Source organism: Pristiophorus japonicus, chromosome 11 (genome assembly GCF_044704955.1).
Source record: "Pristiophorus japonicus isolate sPriJap1 chromosome 11, sPriJap1.hap1, whole genome shotgun sequence".
In the NCBI taxonomy this organism is placed as follows: Eukaryota; Metazoa; Chordata; class Chondrichthyes; family Pristiophoridae; genus Pristiophorus; species Pristiophorus japonicus.
The window spans coordinates 149,586,946-149,607,267 of NC_091987.1; the positions used below are offsets into that span (position 1 = coordinate 149,586,946).

Genomic DNA, 20,322 nt, shown 5'->3' on the forward strand with positions numbered 1-20,322 from the left:
TATATGGTCTAGATTAGTAATGTAGAAGAGCAAGGAACAATCTAAATTGGAAGAGGGCTAACTTCAATGGGATGAGAGGGCATCTGGCCAGGGTAAAATGGAACCAAAGATTGACAGGAAAAACTGTAACGGAACAATGGGTGATCTTTCAGGAAGAGATGTTTCAGGTACAGGCTAAGTACATTCCAACAAGAGGGAAAGGTAGGGGAACCAAAGCCAGGGCTTCTTGGATGACAAGGGAGATAGGGAATATGATGAACAAAAAAAAGAGTATGATGCATGACAGGTGAGAATTCTTCAAGCAAGAATCAGGCCAAATACAGTAAGTTGAGAGGGGAAGTGAAGAGGAAAATAAGACTGGCAAAGGGAGAATATGAGAATAGAATGGCGGTTAACATAAAAAGAAACCTAAAAATCGTCTACTGACATGTAAAAGACAGAGTGGAGCCTATTAGGGACAAAGAAGGTTATATATGCTTAGAGGCGAAGGGCAAGGCTAAAATACTTAATGAGTACAGGTTGAACCTCCCTTATCCAGAACTCTGTTATCCGGAACCACCCCTCGCCCAGAACCATTCCCGGCCACCCATGCTCAGAACTCTGACATGAACAAATTAAAGTCCTTCCTCGCTGTCGACTCCTGCAATCGCTGGCCTGACCCCACGATCCACCCACCGCCTCCGCCCCCCCACCCCCCCACATGATCTCTCTGCCGCACTCCCAGCTCCAAGCCAACCAGCCCCGATATCCCCTTATTCTGTACCTGTACCATCCAATTTAATGTGACCACCCCTCATCCAGAAAAATCCCTTCTCCAATTAAATATTGGGAAGACTGAAACCATTGTTTTCCGTACTATAACTAAGACCACCTATTTCCACCTCCGTAACATCGCCCGTCTTCACTCTTGCCTCAGCTCATCCGTTGCTGAAACCCTCATCCATGCCTTTGTTACCTCTAGACTTGACTTTTTCAACGCACTCCTGGCTAGCCTCCCACATTGTACCCTGCGTGAACTTGAGGTGATCCAAAACACGGCTGCACTAACTCGCACCAAGTGTCTCATTCACCAATCATCCCTATGCTCGCTGACCTACATTGGCTTGCAGTTAAGCAATGCCTCAATTTCAAAATTCTCATCCTTGTTTTCAAATTCCTCCAGGGCCTCGCCCCTCGCTGTAATCTCCTCGCTGTGGCCCCCCCGACCTGTGAGAGAACACCTCCACAGGTCGGGCTATAAAAGAGCGGGAGCAGCGTACCCTGGGACATTGTGGCCCCCGACCTGTGAGAGAACACCTCCACAGGTCGGGCTATAAAAGAGCGGGAGCAGCGTACCCTGGGACATCGTGGCCCCCGACCTGTGAGAGAACAGCTCCACAGGTCGGGCTATAAAAGAGCGGGAGCAGCGTACCCTGGGACATCGTGGCCCCCGACCTGTGAGAGAACACCTCCACAGGTCGGGCTATAAAAGAGCGGGAGCAGCGTACCCTGGGACATTGTGGCCCCCGACCTGTGAGAGAACACCTCCACAGGTCGGGCTATAAAAGAGCGGGACAGCGTACCCTGGGACATCGTGGCCCCCCAACCTGTGAGAGGACACCTCCACAGGTCGGGCTATAAAAGAGCGGGAGCAGCGTACCACTTCAACTCCCAGCGCGAGCTGCTCCAAGTGTGCAACGATTTTGAGATGGACGACTGGGTGACGTCATCAAAACCCGGTCGCTGTTTTGGAGCGTGGGCAGGAACATCGGCGGGGCCCAGGTACAGAGGGAGTGGGAAGGTCGGTGCGGATGAGCGGCGAGAGTTTGTGGCGTAGGTGCAGCAAGAGATCATGGCGTAGGAGCGGTGAGAGATCGTGGCGGAGGTGCGACAGATGAGGGTACGGGGCCCAGAAGAGGTAAAGGCCCAGGGTCAGCACGGGCCAGCCCACACTGCGATCTGTGTGCGCACTGGGTCCATGCAGCAGAGCAGGTCTCCAGTCGTCCTGGTTAATCCTTGCCACTGGACCAAGACCTCGCTCTGTCAAGTCCGTGTGGTGGCTGGTGTGCAACGGCCACCCCACATTAAAAAAAATCCACGCATAAACATCTTCCACCCTTTGAATTGGAGTTCAGGACTGGAACATCGGGTCCTTCGTCGCAACACCTGTAAACTCGTGGGAGCAAGTCATCCTCGTTCGAGGGACCGTCTATGTAACCTTTAGGGCTGCTGACCAATGGGCCAAGATGGCCTCCTTCTGCGCTGTAAATTTCTATGTTTCTATCTATTTTGCCCTGCGCAGAAAGTCAAGGATCTCGCGCCATTTGATTGCAGAAATGAGTCTCTGGACACTAAGAGACCCATGAAACCGTTGAGAATACAGCAGTAGTTCGGGAGGAACACCTACACTTGGCCCAGGCAGCAGACCATCTCGGGTACTTGGCAAGGTACCGCAGGACTCTGTCAGTCTGGAGGCCTGTTATTGGGCCTTCAGGAAGGAAGGGAGGTGGGGAATGAATGGAGGAAATGAATTGCTGAGAGAAAAATAGTTACATTGCACCAAATAGAGACAGCTCCCCTGCCCTTGCAACTGGTTCTAAACACTGCAGCACCATCAAATATAGTGTAAGCTTTATATTTGCAGTGGTGCTAAAAATATTAATCTTGTAGCACAATAGATTTTCTGTTATCCCAAACAAAATACAACTAAGCTCTGCTCTGCTATCTGAACTGACGAGCAGCGTGTTCTGGAGACTGAGAATCATTATTCATACCTTGACTTGATTAAGATATTACTGTTGCAGGGGAAGGACTATAAAGTTGACCATGTTTGACTATGGACCAACATTTTGAATGTGACAGTTCATGTTGAAAGGAAATAGTTTTGTTTCGCGAAGTTTCATTGCAAGCAGTGACTGACCTTAGCAGAGTTTATCTTAACTAGACTCCACCATTTCTGATGTAACAGGGTGCTATCATCATCATCGGCGGTCCCTTGTATCAACGATGACTTGTTTCCACGCCAAAAAAGGATGAGTTCACAGGTGTTTCAATGAAGGACCCGAACTACATCCTGAAGTGAGGAAGGTGCCTGTGTGTGGATTTTTTTAACGTGAGGTGGCCGTTGCACACCAGCCACCACGCGGGCTTGACAGAGCGAGATCTTGTTCCAGTGGCAAGAGTGCTATAGAGCCATCCACAAGCTACAGTTCTGTGGCAGTAACTGGATGGTTACTGGAATGTGTTATTGCACCCACCACTCATGACTCAAGCCCCTCTAACCTGGCTCTCACCTCATACACAGCACTGAGAGTGCAGATATCCATGTTATTAGTGACATTCTTTGAGCTCGCTGTCTTTACTCCACTTCCTCAACCTCTCTGCTACATCAACACCACTGACCACTCTGTCCTCCTCCAGTGTCTCTGCCTCTGGACCATAGTTCTCTCTCAACTTGAGGCAGGCACCATGGTGCTGCCAGTGGCTTCTCATTGCACTCATCTTATTGAAACATGTAAGATACTGAGGGGGCTCGACAAGGTAGATGCAGAGAGGATGTTTCCCCTCGTGGGGAATCTAGAACTAGGGGACATAGTCTCAGAATAAGGGGCCACCCATTTAAAACGGAGATGAGGAGGAATTTCTTCTCTCAGAGGGTTGTAAATCTGTGGAATTCACTGCCTCAGAGAGTTGTGGAAGCTGGGACATTGAATAAATTTAAGACAGAAATAGACAGTTTCTTAAACCATAGGAGGATAAGGGGTTATGGGGAGCGGGCAGGGAAGTGGAGCTGAGTCCATGATCGTATTAAATGGCGGAGCAGGCTCGAGGGGGCCATATGGCCTACTCCTGCTCCTATTTCGTATGTTCTTATGTTCTTATAGTCTCAGAATAAGGGGTCACCCATTTAGAACTGAGATGAGGAGGAATTACTTCCCTCAGAGGGTCGTGAATCTGTGGAATTCTCTGCCTACAGGTGCTGTGGAGGCTGTGTCATTGGATATATTTAAGGTGGAGAGAGACAGATTTTTGAACGATAAGGGAGTGAAGGGTTATGGGGAGCGGGCAGGGAAGTGGAGCTGAGCCCAAGATCAGATCAGCCATGATTTTATTAAATGGTGGAGCAGGGTCGAGGGGCCAAATTGTTGAAAAATCTGTTTTCAAAAATTGTTTAAGAATTCCAAAGATTCACAACCTTCAGAGAAGAAATTCCTCCTCATTTCCGTTTTAAATGGGCGACCCCTTATACTGAAATTATGCCCCCTAGTTCTAGATTCCCCCACAAGGGGAAACATCCTCTCTGCATCTACCCTGTCCAGCCCTCTCAGAATCTTCTACTCTTCAATGAGATCACCTCTCATTCTTCTAAACTCCAATGAGTATAGGCCTAACCTGCTCAACATTTCTTCATAAGACAACCCCTTCATCTCAGGAATCAACTAAGTGAACCTTCTCTGAACTGCCTCCAAAGCAAGTATATCCCTCCTGAAATAAGGAGACCAGAACTGCACGCAGCACTCCAGGAACACTATATAAATGTAAGCTGCTGTCGTTACAGCCTGTGGTTGACTTTCTACAATCTCCCGCTTGCCTGAGTTTGAATCCTATTCATCCCAGGCTTGCTGATCGGTGCAGGGAGCCAGCACAGCGAGCATTCAAATAGTGGGATTATCTGCTTGTGTCTACTGAAAAGGTGAGATCTCAGTGGAAATAATGGAGGCGAAAGACAGCGTTCTTTGCAGAAAGCTTGTGTTTGGAGGCAAGCTGGCTCCTGGAAAGAAAGCTAGGACAATTCAAAAAGAGGGAGGGTGATTCTTGCTATAAACAGCAAGGGGTACAGTTGGTGCTCTGAGGTAGTGAACTTCCATCTCACTCGAGAACCTGGGGTTGAATTGCTGGAAGCGAGCCGATAGTAAATGTGTTTGGGCAGTCCCAGCCAAGGTTCCATTGGGCACGACAGACACCACAATACGATCTACTTGTACTGAGCCCTTAACGTGATGAATATGCCAAGGCATTTCAGAGGGGAAACAGAGGGAAGGTAAAGGGAGGTGACACAGCACATGAGTAAAGGCTTTGAGGAGGCTTTTGGAGGTGGAAGAGTGGGAACATAAAACATAAGAAATAGGAGCAGGAGTAGGCCGTATGGCCCCTCGAGCCTGCTCCACCATTCAATACGATCATGGCAGATCCGATCATGGACTCAGCTCCACTTCCCTGCCTGCTCCCCATAACCCCTTATCATTGAAGAAACTGTCTATTTCTGTCTTAGATTTATTCAATGTCCCAGCTTCCACAGCTCTCTGAGGCAGCGAATTCCACAGATCCACAACCCTCAGAGAAGAAATTTCTGTAACAAATTTCTGTTAAAGAAAGACTTCCAGAGAGTAGGATCAACCTGTTTGGCTCTTAAAAACTCTACTCCTGATCCTGCCTGCACCTCGCCCCTCTCCCCGCACCCCTCACTCCTGTTCAATTAGATGGTGCACTACTTTGGTGCCCTGTTCAACCCTGAGTTGAGCTTCAAGCCCCAGATCCTATCCGTAAGCAAGATCACTTATTTCTGCTTTTTTCTCCAATCCTCCTTCAAAATGTAAATTGTGCCACAGTACTAGTGAGCAGTCAATGTAACACCTCTGTTGAAGAGGGGAGGGCTGGATAAAGCGGGTAACTATACACCAGTCACTCTACTGCAAGCTGTGCACAAACTCTTGGAATCCTTCATTCAAGATCAGATTAGTGAACATTTCAAAGTGCATGGGCCAACCCAGGACAGCCAGCACAGATTTGTTAAAAGCAAGTCAGGTTTGAAGAATTTAAGAGTTTTTTTGGAAGGCAAAGGAAATGTAAATGTTTGCATTATTAATTTTCAGCAGGCATTTGATAAGGTGTTTCACTAAAGGGTTGTTAAAAAGATTCAGGCATATGGGACAAGCAGAAATCGGTCAGCCTGGATAGAATGCTGGTTGATGGACAGGAACCCAAAGGGACGATTTTAACCTCGGGCAGTCCAAGTCCAGGGTCCCGCGGGACTCACTGGCTGATGTCCCACACTGATAGGGCAGGTGTCAATTTTAACCTGCTCCTCTGAGCAGGCAAGAGGTAGTGGTGGGGTCCTTCTTCGAATATGCAAATCGAGCTCCGATGATGCAATTTGGGCCCCACTGCTCTTTTACCCAGAGGCCTTTGTGGGGAGGTCCCTGTGGCTTTCCTGCCAGGTCAACCCAGTGGGACGAAGGGTCAGAGCCAAAAAAGGCAAGTAGTATTACTTCATTTTGCACTTTCTCTGTGGAGCCAGGGAGAACAGAATTGCCATCTCAAGCTCCGGTCCCCACAAGGAAAGTTTAGGCCTACACAGCCCCGGGTTCCGCCACTCCTCCCACCCAATTATGAAGTCCCTCTGAACCCACAACTTAACTCGAGTGCCGTGGACTGTTCCTTCAGTCCTGACGGCCAGCTACCACTTGCCTGCCACTTTCAGGCGGAAGATAGTCAGGCTACACAGATGAGGCACGGAAGTTAAAATCTCCCTGGCCTTATGCTGCCGAGATCGGGAGGATTTGCCGCCCATCTTGGTCTGCACCCACTTGAAATCAGAGCGAGGCCGTTTAGGAGTGATGTCAGGAAGCACTTCTTCACAGAAAGAATAGCAGGAATCTGAAAAACACTCTCCCAAAAGATTTCAAAACTGACATTGATCTGCTTTTGTTAGGTAAGGGCATTAAGGGATGTGGAATAAAGGTGGAGTTAAAATACAGATCAACCATGATCTAATTCAATGGCTCAAGGGGCTGAATGGACGACTCCTGTTCCGATGGTCCTGTTTATTTGCCATTACCCCCACAATTATAAACAATCTTCTTTTAGGAAGAAGGCATTGAGTGTCAGGGCATTAGGGTTAGGGTCTTTTGCAGTTTGATTGAGGAAAAGTGAGTGTGAATGGGGTAGAACCCCAAAGGGATCATGGGGTACTGAGCCACAAATTACTAAAAGTAGCAACCCAGATTAACAAGGCCATTGAAAAATGCAAACAGAATACTGGGGCTCATTTTTAGAGGAATTGAATTCCAAACGAGAGAAGTTATATTAAACTTCTATAAATTCTTAGTTAGACCACACTTGGAGTACTGTGAGCAGTTCTGGTCCCCATACTGCAAAAGGGATATAGAGACAGTGGACAAGGATAACACTAGAACTGAGAGGTTGTAACTATCAGGAAAAGACGAACAGGCTGGCTCTCTTTTCTCTGGAAAAGAGAGGATTGAGGGGTGGCCTAATAGAGGTCTTTAAAATTATGAAGGGGTTCGATAGGGTGGCCACAGAGAAGATCTTTCCACGTGGGGGAGACCAGAACTAGGAGCCAGAAATATAAAATAGTCACCATTAAATCCAATAAGGAATTCAGGAGAAACTTCTTTCCCAGAGAGTGGTGAGAATGTGGAATTTGCTCCCACAGGGAGTGGTTGAGGCAAATAGCATTAAGAAGCTGGATAAACACGTGAGGGAGAAAGGAAGAGAAGGATATGTTGATAGTGTGAGATGAAGAGGGCTGGGAGGCAGCTTGACTGGAGCAGATACACTGGCTGGGACCAGTTAGGTCGAATGGCCTGCGTTTGTGCCGTACTTTCAGTGTAATTTGATGTAAGTGGGTTTGTGAGGGTCAGCAGATAACTCAAGATCAAGTGGCGGCCATTAAATCTTTATCTAACAGCCTAAATGGTGGGTGATAGTTTGAGAGGCAGTAATATTACACTGCCTAATCTCACTTTGGAAAATGGGCCATCCCGTTTTATCCTGATGGACCAGTCCCGGAATTGCACCAACGGCTCCTGACCATTCAGCCTGACACAGCAAGTATTGTGGAGACAGTCAGGAATGAGAGACTAAAAAACAAAAGGAGGTTAAAAGGTGGGAAAACTACAGACAACATGTAAAACAGAGAGCAGACACAGATGCACAAATATAGACATTTCATCATCTTCTGTGAAATCCAGCAATGCCATGCCCAAAGGTGCATCACCACATGGTATTTTGTGCATCTCCTCCTACACATAATGGAGTGGAGTCGAAAGACAAGTACTTTCGGGTACAATGTACAAAATGCCTTGTGGAAAGACCACGATTAGCTGCTTAATATGCACACATCGAACAACAATCAGCTTGGCAGATATTAATTAAGCTTCATCACTCCATCGCGCACAGTAAGCCAAGCCAAAGCACAGCAGAGAACATGGAAGGGCTCAAACGCAAGAGGTAAAAGTAGCATTAAAGGTCTTTAAAGGAAGTACCTTCAGATCACGCCTTTCCAGGTGTAAGAGCTCAGAGCCTCGGATGTCATGACGGATGAAGCGTTCTCTGTATTCTCCCAAGCTGAGCAGCTCCAGCCAAGAAGCAACTTCATCTGTGCCCCACTTTTGAACTACCAAAGTCAAGAGCAAAAGCCCCTTAATTCCTCCATGCTTTGTAAGCAAAGGTTAAGCAAGAATGGGAAAGTGCAGAGGAGCGAGCAGTGCTGGCAAAGAGGGTGAGGACAATAACAGTTACATTCATTGAGCCCATCACCAGGTAGCTTTCTCCGTGCAAACGATTTGTTATTGTATTGACCCTTTGAGCAGTGGACATCCTTGCACATCTCAAGACATGGCGACGTTGGCTACAACTGACAAGGTCATGTCTGTAAAGCTGTGATTTGAAGCTTTAATGCAGCAGCTCCTCACCAAAATGTGCTACGTGGAAACCAGCTCAATCGGGCACTCGCGACGAGATACAACTGATATTTTTTGCGAGGCGGGTTCCTGTTGTGGAGCCTCATTCGACAGTCGCAGAACTGGCCTTATAATGAAGTTACAGCCAAGAACCCTGACCTGTGCTCCTGTCGAATAAGGCTTCACATCAGGGGCCTATCCGAGCAAACCTACCCCTACAATGAAATCCTAGCATTTCAAAATATTATTGAGGAACGCTTTGAGGTACGATCTGAATTAGCACCAACAGTGAAAAACAGTGGCATTTTGAGTAGCGGACATTGTGTGTGCATGTGACCTGAAGACGCTGAGGGACTGTGATTCTTTCCTTTCTAAGGGATTGCTAGCGATGCATAACTGAAGTTTTTTTTAAATACAGACACAGAAAATGCCAAATGGGCAGTGAGATGCTTGTAAGCGAGATTCTATGTTTAGAAACAGAACTAACCAAACTAACCAGGCAGCTGAAGGAACGGCCACCGATGGTTGAGCGATTATAATCAGGGATGCTCAAGAGGGCAGAATTAGAGGAGCGCAGACATCTCGGGAGGTTGTGGGGCTGGAGGAGATTAAAGAGATAGGGAGGGGCGAGGTCATGGAGGATTTGTAAACAAGGATGAGAATTTTGAAATTGAGGCGTTGCTTAACCGGAAGCCAATGTAGGTCAGTGAGCATAGAGGTGATGGGTGATCGGGACTTGGTGCGAGTTTGGACAGTCGAGGTTTGGATGACCTTAAGTTTACATAGGGTAGATAGAATGTGGGAGCCGAGCCAGGAGTGCGTTGGAGTAGTCAAGTCTAGAGGTAACAAAGGCATGGATGAGGGTTTCAGCAGCAGATGAGCTGAGGTAGGGGCGGAGGTGGACGATGTTACGGAGGTGGAAAATAGGTGGTTTTAGTTATACTGCGGATATGTGGCCGGAAGCTCATTTCAGGGTCAAATATGACACCTAGGTTGCGAACAGTCTTGTTCACCCTCAGATTGATGCTAGGGAGAGGGATGGAATCAGTGGCTAGGGAACGGATTTTCTGGCGGGGACAAAATACAATGGCCTCAGACTTCCCAATATTTAATTGGACAACATTTCTGCTCCTCCAGTACTGGATGTTGGACAAGCAATCTGACAATTTAGATACCATGCAGGGATCGACAGAAGTGGTGGAGAGGTAGAGCTGGGTGTCGTCTGCGTACATGTGGAAACTGACTCCGTGTTTTTGGATATCGCCAAGGGGTCCAAGAAATAGGAGGGGTCCAAGGACAGATCCTTGGGGAACACCAGAGGTAACGATGCGGGAGTGGGAAGAGAAGCCATTCCAGGTGATTTTCTGGCTACGATTAGATAGATAAGAATGAAACGGGCGAGTGCAGTCCCACCCAGCTGGACGATGGTGGAGAGGCGTTGGAGGAGGATGGAGTGGTCAACTGTGTCAAAGGCTGCAGACAGGTCCAGAAGGACGAGGAGGGATAGTTCACCTTTGTCACAGTCACAAAGGATGTTGTTTGTGACTTTGATGAGAGCCGTTTCGATACTGTGGCATGGGCGGAAATCTGATTGGAGGCATTCAAAATTGGAGTTCCGGGAAAGATAGGCATAGATTTGGGAGACAACGTGTTCAAGGACTTTGGACAGGAAAGGGAGCTTGGAGATGAGGTGATAGCTAGCAAGCAAAGTGGGGTCAAGGGTTGGTTTTTTTGAGGAGAGGGGTGATTACGGCAGATTTGAAGGAGAGGGGACTGTACCTGAGGAGAGAGAACCATTAACAATGTCGGCTAACATGGGAGACAGAAAAGGAAGTTGGGTGGTCAGCAGTTTAGTGGGAATAGGGTCAAGGGAGCAAGAAGTGGGTCTCATGGATAAGATGAGCATGGAGCAGTCAAGAGGGGAGATGAGGGAGAAACTAGAGACAGGAATGAGTTTAGGGCTAGGGCAGGTGGGAGCCTCAGATGAAGTTTGGACCTGTGGGCTCGGTGAAGGAAGGGAACTCGCAGAGGCAGCTGATCGGATGGTCTCAATCTTTGAGACGAAGAAGTCCATGAGCTCCTCACACTTGTAGGAGGTGAGTGTGGTGGAGATTGGGGAGAGGGGTTTAAGGAGACGGTTAGCAGTAGATAAAAGTAGCCAGGTGTTATCTTTGCAATCCAGAATGATTCTGGAATAGTGAGCAGTTTTTGTAGACAAGAGCAGGACCCAATAATGTTTAATGTGGTCCTGCCAGATCTGGCAATGAATGGCTAAACCAGTTGTCCGCTACATCCGTTCAAGTCTGCGTCCCTTGGACTTGAGGGAATGGCCAGGGTGAGAGAGAGTAATGGTTTTAATAGGAACGAGAGCATCAAAGGTGGTGGTGAGGGTCTGGTTGAGCAGATCGGTGGCTGCAGAAATGTCATTGTTAAAAGAGGACCAAAGATTGGACAGTTTTGAGTTGATAAGTGCAGTTGTAAGAGAGTTTGGAGAGAGTTTTTTCCAGGGGCGGATACAGAAGGAAGTAGGTTTGGATTGGGGAAGGGGATGTGGGTCGATAGCGATACAAGGAAATGGTCAGAGATGGCTTTATCTTTAATTGATATGGTTGGAATAGCAAGAGCATGAGATATTGCAAGGTCAAGGAGGTGGCCATGAACATGGGTTGAGGAATTTACATGGAGGGAGAGATTAAGGGAGAACAGGAGGATAGTGAACTCAGGGGAGAGAGAGCATGATGAATTGAGATGGAGGTTGAAATCACCGAGGATGAGAAGTCACTCGGTGCAGAGGCTGATGACTATCACTAAAGAAGTAATACTCAGTAAAATAATGGGACTAAAGGCGGACAAGTCCCCTGGACCTGATGGCTTACATCCTAGGGTATCAAAAGAAGTGACTGCAGAGATAGTGGATGCATTGGTTGTAATCTACCAAAATTCCCTGGATTCTGGGGCGGTCCCAGCGGATTGGAAAACTGCAAATGTAACGTCTCTATTTAAGAAAGGAGGCAGACAGAAAGCAGGAAACTATAGACCAGTTAGCCTAACATCTGTGGTTGGGAAAATGTTGGAGTCCATTATTAAGGCATCAGTAGCAGGACATTTGGAAAAGCATAATTCAATCAAGCAGAGCCAGCATGGTTTTATGAAAGGAAAATCATGTTTGACAAATTTGCTGGAGTTCTTTGAGGATGTATCGAGCAGGGTGGATAAGGGGGAACCAGTGGATGTGGTGTATTTGGATTTCCAGAAGGCATTCAATAAGGTGCCACATAAAGGTAACTGCACAAGATAAAAGTTCATGAGGTTGGGGGTAATATATTAGCATGCATAGAGGATTGGCTATCTAACAGAAAACAGAGAGTCGGGATAAATGGGTCATTTTCCGGTTGGCAAACAGTAACTAGTGGGGTGCCGCAGGGATCGATGCTGGGGCCTCAACTATTTACAATCTATATTAACGACTTAGATGAGGGGACCGAGTGTAATGTAATCAAGTTTGCTGAAGATACAAAGATGGGTGGGAAAGCAAATTGTGAGGACACAAACAATCTGCAAAGGGATATAGAAAGGCTAAGTGAGTGGACAGATGGAGTATAATGTGGGAAAATGTGAGGTTATCCACTCTGACATAAAAAAAAATAGAAAAGAAAATTATAATTTAAATAGAGAAAAATTGCAAAGTGCTGCAGTACAGAGGGACCTGGGAGTCCTTGTGCATGAAACACAAAAGGTTAGTATGCAGGTACAGCAAGTGATCAGGAAGGCAAATGGAATGTTGGCCTTTATTGCAAGAGGGATAGAGTATAAAAGCAGAGAAGTTCTGCTACAACTGAACAGGGTATTGGTAAGGCCACACCTAGAGTACTGCGTACAGTTTTGGTCTCCGTATTTAAGGAAGGATATACTTGCATTGGAGGCTGTTCAGAGAAGGTTCACTAGGTTGATTCCAAAGATGAGGGGGTTGACTTATGAAGATAGGTTGAGTAGGCTGGGCCTCTACTCATTCTAATTCAGAAGAATAAGAGATGATCTTATCTAAATATATAAGATAATGAGGGGGCTCGACAAGATGCAGAGAGGATATTTCCACTCATGGGGGAAACTAAAACTAGGGGGCATAGTCTCAGAATAAGGGGCTGCCCATTTAAAACTGAGATGAGGAGGAATTTCTTCTCTCAGAGGGTTGTAAATCTATAGAATTCTCTGGCCCAGAGAGCTGTGGAGGCTGGGTCATTGAATACATTTAAGGTAGTGATAGACAGATTTTTGAGCGATAAGGGAATAAAGGGTTATGGGGAACGGGCTGGGAAGTGGAGCTGAGTCCATGATCAGATCAGACATGATCTTATTAAATGGCGGAGCAGTCTCGAGGGGCCAAATGGCCGACTCCTGCTCCTATTTCTTATGTTCTTATGTTGGCCTTGATCTCAAGTGGAGGGAGGGGTAGGCAGGGGGTGGAATTCCAAAGTGATAGTGATGCTTCAATTGTACAGAGCCTTGTTCAGTTTTCAGCATGGCACCTCAGGAAAAGATATATTGGACTTGGAAGGGGGTACAGTACAGATTCACAGCATGATACCAGGACTGAAAGGGTTAAATTATGAGGCCAGGTTGCATAAACTTGAGTTTAGAAGTTGGGGGTGCTAAAATGATGAAAGGATTCGATTGGGTAGATACCGATAAACTAGTTCTTCTGGTGGGCGAATCCAGAACAAGACTGCATAACATTTAAATTAGAGCTAGGTCATTTAAGGAGTGAAATTGGGAAGCACTTTTTCCGTACAAAGGGTGGTAGAAATCTGGATGTCGGTCCCCCAAAAAGCTGTGGATGCTGGGACAATTGAAATTTAAATACTGAGATCAATTGATTTTGTGACTTAAGGGTATCAAAGGATATGGAGCAAAGATGGGTAAATGGGGCTGAGGTATAGATCAGCCAGGATCTAATTGAATGTTGAAATAGGCTCAAAGGAGCTGCACGGCCTACAACTGTTGCTATGTTTTAAAATTATACTCTCATACTAAAGTCCTGCCCTCAACTTTCTCCCCTCTTTTCGAGAAGGTGCTTACTCATGCTGGTGTATGGTTCGATGAGCACTGCCCAACCTCTAGTATCTTGCCCAGTGACTATTCTTCACCTGTGAGCTTAGGAGGTAAGAGTTGGCTGGCCAGGGGTTTATATCGCAACTGAGGCAGATCCTGTTCTCACTAAATATCCATACGTATGAATTTTCCGGCAGGCATTATTGGATATAATCAGGAAAGGGAAACACTGACTGATTTCCTCGCCTCCTTCTTAATCTTGGAGCTTTGAAACCAATTATAATGCTATGGTGGGTCAGAGCAATAAAGTCAGCGTAGACAAGGAATTCAGTCTGGGAGTTTCCAAACTTGTAGAGCCGAGGGCCCAGGGGCAGCACGGGCCAGCCCACACTGCGATATGTGCGCACACTAGGTCCGTGCAGCAGAGCAATTCTCCTGTCGACCTGGTTAACCCTTGCCACTGGATAAAGACCTAGCTCTGTCACGCCCGTGTGGTGGCTGATGTGCAACGACCACCACATATTAAAAAAATCCACGCACAGGCATCTTCCACCCCCTCAATTGGAGTTCAGGACTGGAACATCGGGTCCTTCAGTGAAACATCTGTGAACTCATGGGAGCAAGTCATCCTCGTTCGAGGGACCGCCTATGATGATGAGAGCTTAGTATCACAACGGGCACTGTATTTACTTCGTAGGTCTAGAAAAGGGAAGGCTGATGAGTGACCCGATAAAGGTCTTTAAGATTATGAAAGGGTTCGATCGGGTAGACATAGAGAAGATGGCTGCACTTGTGGGGGAGACCAGAACTAGGGGTCAAATATATAAGACAGTCACTAATAAATCCAATCGGGAATTCACGAGAAACTTCATTAGTAGTTAAGGTGAGTAGTATAGGTGCATTTAAGGGAAAGTGTGATGAGCACATGAGGGAGAAAGGAATAGAAAGATATGCTGATAGGGTGAGATGCAGAGGTTGGGAGGAGATTTGTGTGGAACACAAAGACGGGCATGGACTGGGTTGGGCCGACTGGCCTGTTTCTGTGTTGTAACTTCGACATAAGCCACCTTACAGACTCCAATTATCACTTTAAAGGGCACACTATCTGTGCTCCTTCAGCATCCTGCAGCAGCAGGAACGAGACACTGTCACTCTTCTTCAAAAAGTCCCTTTGTATCATGTGACATAGAAAACCTAAAAAGAATCCAATAAAGATACTGAAAACTAGTTACTGGCAGACTGCTTTAAATTATATTTGGCTCATTTTGAGTTGCCAATCCATTTATTGTAGATCTTGCTATAATTTGGATGTCAAGCCCACTTAACAGCTTGTGTTTTTCTAAACTGAACCGTTTCAGCTGGCCACGAATGATGTGTCTGGCGCTCTGCACTCCTGCTGGCACGATGTTCAACGTCCTGATATGAACTGCTACCTCCCACCATGCACTTCCCAGCCTTGCTAATACATGTGTGCGTATATAAAACCTGGGGACCAGCTGCTAGACTGCAGGTCTGAAACAGTGTAGGCGCGCCGTGCTGTTAAACCCAGCCCACACACAGAGATGTACATGCTCTCACATGTGCACTCACACACATGCACACACAGCTGCATGTGCTCTCACATGTGCACTTACACACATGCACACTCATACATTCACACACAAATGCACGTGCTCTCACATGTGCACTCACACACATGCACACTCATACATTCACACACAGATGCACATGCTCTCACATGTGCACTCACACACATACACACTCATACATGCACACACAGCTGCACATGCTCTCACATGTGCACTCACACACATGCACACTCACATACATGCACATGCTCTCACATGTGCACTCACACACATGCACACTCACATACATGCACATGCTCTCACATGTGCACTCACACACATGCACGCTCACAGATGCTCATGCTGACATTCATAGGGACATGAGCAGGCCATTCTGCCCCCCGAGCCTGCCCCCTCCGTGCAATTAGATCATGGCTGAACTGTATCTTAACTCCATTTACCTGCCTTGGTTCTATAACCTATAATACCATTACCTAACAAAAATATATCAATCTCAGTTTTGAAATTTTCAATTGACCCCCAGCCTCGACAGCTTTTTTTAAGCAAGGCTCGACTCACCATCGCCTATTAAGCAAAGCCTAAACCCAAAGATTTTCACTACCCTTTGTGTGAAGAAGTGCTTGCTGATATCACCTCTGAACGACCTGGCTCTAATGTTAAGGTTATGCCCCCGTGTTCTGGACTTGCCCATCACAGGAAATAGTTTCTCTCTATCTACCCCAACAAATCCTTTACAAAATCACAATACTGTGGATGCTGGATATCTGAAATAAAAACAAAAAGTGCTGGAAATACCGACCCGCTTAGTATTTGTAGCATTTTCTGTATCTGTATCTATCAATCGGGTACATATCTTGACAATTAGACACCCCTTAATCTTCTATACTGAAGGGAATACAAGCCTGGTCGATGCAACCTGGCCTCATACGTTAACCCTCTTTGCTCCGTATCATTCTGGTGAATCCGCACTGCACCCCCTCCACCCACTTCCTGAGGGGGGGTGCCCAAAACTGAACACAGTTCTCCAGATGGGGGTCTAACCAGAGCTCTGTACAGCTGTAAGATCATTTCCTCACCATTGAATTCCTGCCCCTTATGATAAAGGCCAACATTCCATTAGCCTATTTAATTATTATTTTTGTACCTGTACACTACTTTTTAAAGTGATTTCTGTACCTGGACCCCTAAATTTCTCTGCTCCTCCAATTTCTAGTTTCTCAACACTTAGAAAATACTCCGATCTATCTTTCTTCGGTCCAAAATGGATAACCTTGCATTTCCCCACAGCGAACTCCATCTCGGACAGTGCAAATCTGGCACTAGTTCCTCCAAAAAGCTGTGGATGCTGGGATCAATTGAGAATTAAAATGGAGATGGATAGATTTTTGTTGGGTAAGGGTATCAAGGGATGTGGAGTCTAGGTGGGTAAATGGAGTTAAGATACAGATCAGTCATGATCTAATTGAATGGTGGAACAGGCACGAGGGGCTTAACGGCCTCCTCCTGTTCTCATGTTTCCGAGGGAGTTGGACATGCATCTGGCAAGAAAATCATTAAGGGGGATACAGACAGGAACTGCATATTCCTTTTGAAGTTTGGGGTGGCTGGATGGGCTGAAATGGTCCCTCCACTCATGTGCAATACCAAGTTCCTATCCTTTTCTAAAAGGCGTAAAATATAAAATAAGAGCTCCAGTTAATGATTCAAATTATAAAGTGCCACACATCTGGGTTTAAGAACATAAGAATTAGGAGCAGGAGTAGGCCATTCGGCCCCTCGAGCCTGCTCTGCCATTCAATGAGATCATGGCTGATCTTCTACCTCAACAAGGGAGCAAGCTATCTTAGATCTGGTCCTGTGTAATGAGACAGGAAAAATAAACTCCAAGTAAAAGATCCTCTCGGAACGAGTGATCATAGTATGGTTGAATTTGTAATACAGATTGAGGGTGAGGAAGTTGTGTCAGAAACGAGCGTACTATGCTTAATCAAAGGGGACTACAGTGGGATGAGGGTAGAGTTGGCTAAAGTAGACTGGACAGACTAAACGTTGGCACAATTGAGGAACAGTGGAGGACTTTTAAGGTGCTCTTTCATTGTGTGCAACAAAAATATATTCCAGTGAAAAAGAAGGGTGGTAAGAGAAGGGATAACCAGCCGTGGATAACCAAGGAAATAAAGGAGAGTATCAAATCAAAGACCAATGCGTATAAGGTGGCCAAGGTTAGTGGGAAACTAGAAGATTGGGAAAATTTTAAACAACAGCAAAGAATGACTAAAAAAGCAATAAAGAAAGGAAAGATAGATTACGAAGGTAAACTTGCTCAAAACATAACAGATAGTAAAAGCTTTTACAGATATCTAAAACGGAAAAGAGTGACTAAAGTAAATGTTGGTCCCTTAGAAAATGAGAAGGGGGATTTAATAATGGGAAATGTGGAAATGGCTGAGACCTTAAACAATTATTTTGCTTCGGTCTTCACAGTGGAAGACACAAAAAACCATGTCAAAAATTGCTGGTCACAGGAATGTGGGAAGGGAGGACCTTGAGACAATCACTATCACTAGGGGGGTAGTGCTGGACAGGCTAATGGGACTCAAGGTAGACAAGTACCCTGGTCCTGATGAAATGCATCCCAGGGTATTAAAAGAGATGGCGGAAGTAAAAGCAGATGCATTCGTTATAATCTACCAAAATTCTCTGGACTCTGGGGAGGTACCAGCGGATTGGAAAGCAGCTAATGTAACACCTCTGTTTAAAAAAGGGGGCAGGCAAAAGGCAGGTAACTATAGGCCGGTTAGTTTAACATCTGTAGTGGGGAAAATGCTTGAAACTATCATTAAGGAAGAAATAGCGGGACATCTAGATAGGAATAGTGCAATCAAGCAGACACAGCATGGATTCATGAAGGGGAAATCATGTTTAACTAATTTACTGGAATTCTTTGAGCATATAACGAGCATGGTGGATAGAGGTGTACCGATGGATGTGGTGTATTTAGATTTCCAAAAGGCATTCGATAAGGTGCCACACAAAAGGTTACTGCAGAAGATAGAAGTACGCGGAGTCAGAGGAAATATATTAGCATGGATAGAGAATTGGCTGGCGAACAGAAAGCAGAGAGTCGGGATAAATGGGTCCTTTTCAGGTTGGAAATTGGTGGTTAGTGGTGTGCCACAGGGATCGGTGCTGGGACCACAACTGTTTACAATATACATAGATGACCTGGAAGAGGGGACAGAGTGTAGTGTAACAAAATTTGCAGATTACACAAAGATTAGTGGGAAAGCGGGTTGTGTAGAGGACACAGAGAGGCTGCAAAGAGATTTGGATCGGTTAAGCGAATGGGCTAAGGTTTGGCAGATGGAATACAATGTCGGAAAGTATGAGGTCATCCACCTTGGGGAAAAAAAAACAGTAAAAGGGAATATTATTTGAATGGGGAGAAATTACAACATGCTGCGGTGCAGAGGGACCTGGGGGCCCTTGTGCATGAATCCCAAAAAGTTAATTTGCAGGTGCAGCAGGTAATCAGGAAGGCGAATGGAATGTTGGCCTTCATTGCGAGAGGGATGGAGTACAAAAGCAGGGAGGTCCTGCTGCAACTGTATAGGGTATTGGTAAGGCCACACCTGGAGTATTGCGTGCAGTTTTGGTCACCTTACTTAAGGAAGGATATACTGGCTTTGGAGGGGGTAGAGAGACGATTCACTCGGCTGATTCCGGAGATGAGGGGGTTACCTTATGATGATAGATTGAGTAGACTGGGTCTTTACTCGTTGGAGTTCAGAAGGATGAGGGGTGATCTTATAGAAACATTTAAAATAATGAAAGGGATAGACAAGATGGAGGCGGAGAGGTTGTTTCCACTGGTCAGGGAGACTAGAACTAGGGGGCACAGCCTCAAAATACAGGGGAGCAAATTTAAAACAGATTTGAGAAGGAATTTCTTCTCCCAGAAGGTTGTGAATCTGTGGAATTCACTGCCCAAGGAAGCAGTTGAGGCGAGCTCATTGAATGTATTCAAGTCACAGATAGATAGATTTTTAACCAATAAGGGAATTAAGGGTTACGGGGAGCGGGCGGGTAAGTGGAGCTAAGTCCACGGCCAGATCAGCCATGATCTTATTGAATGGCGGAGCAGGCTCGAGGGGCTAGATGGCCTACTTCTGTTCCTAATTCTTATGTTCTTATGTAACTCCACTTTCCTGCACTATATTCCTTGATTCCCTTAATATCCAAAAATCTATCGCTCTCTGTCTTGAATATTCTCCAAGACTGAGCCTCGACAGCCCTCTGGGGTAGAGAATTCCAGAGATTCACCACCCTCTGGGTGAAGAAGTTTCTCTTCATCTCAGTCCTAAATGGCGAACCCCTTATTCTGAGACTGTGACCCCTGGTTCTGGACTCCCCAGCCAGAGGAAACATCCTCCCTGCATCTACCCTGTCAGGCCCTGTAACAATTTTATATGTTTCAATGAGATCACCTCTCATTCTTCTAAACTCTAGAGAATATAGGCCTAGTCTACTCAATCTCTCCTCATAGGACAATCCCCCCATCCCAGGAATCAGTCTGGTGAACCTTCGTTGCACTCCCACTATGGGAAGTATATCCTTCTTTGGGTAAGGAGACCCAAACTGTACACAATACTCCAGGTGTGGTCTCACCAGGGCCCTATATAATTGCAGTACGACGCCTTTACTCTTATACTCCCATCCTCTTGTAATAAAGGCCAACATACCATTTGCTTTCTTAATTGCTTGCTGTACCCGCATGTTAACTTTCAGTGATTGGTGTACAAGGACACCCAGGTCCCTCTGAACACCAACATTTCCCAATCTCTCACCATTTATAAAATACCCTGCTTTTCTATATTCCCTACCAAAGTGGATCACTTCACATTTCTCCACATTATATTTCATTTGCCATGTTCTTTCCTACTCACGTAGCCTGTCTATATCCCCTTGAAGCCTCTTTGCATCCTCCTCATAACTTACAT

The 20,322-nt window shown here is 46.1% G+C and overlaps 1 protein-coding gene across 4 annotated transcripts in view; it reads right to left on the reverse strand.

Annotated features, from left to right (window-relative positions):
* The window catches only part of dgkh (diacylglycerol kinase, eta), a 651,598-nt gene that overhangs the window by 19,886 nt on the left and 611,390 nt on the right, over positions 1 to 20,322 (reverse strand). For 3 of the 4 annotated variants that reach the window (XM_070894157.1, XM_070894156.1, XM_070894159.1), the window contains one exon: positions 8,268 to 8,398. The exons of the other annotated variant lie outside the window; for it this stretch is intronic. In XM_070894157.1, the coding sequence (XP_070750258.1) occupies positions 8,268 to 8,398 (131 nt within the window). The remainder of the gene's footprint in view (positions 1 to 8,267; positions 8,399 to 20,322) is intronic. 4 annotated transcript variants of the gene reach the window in all.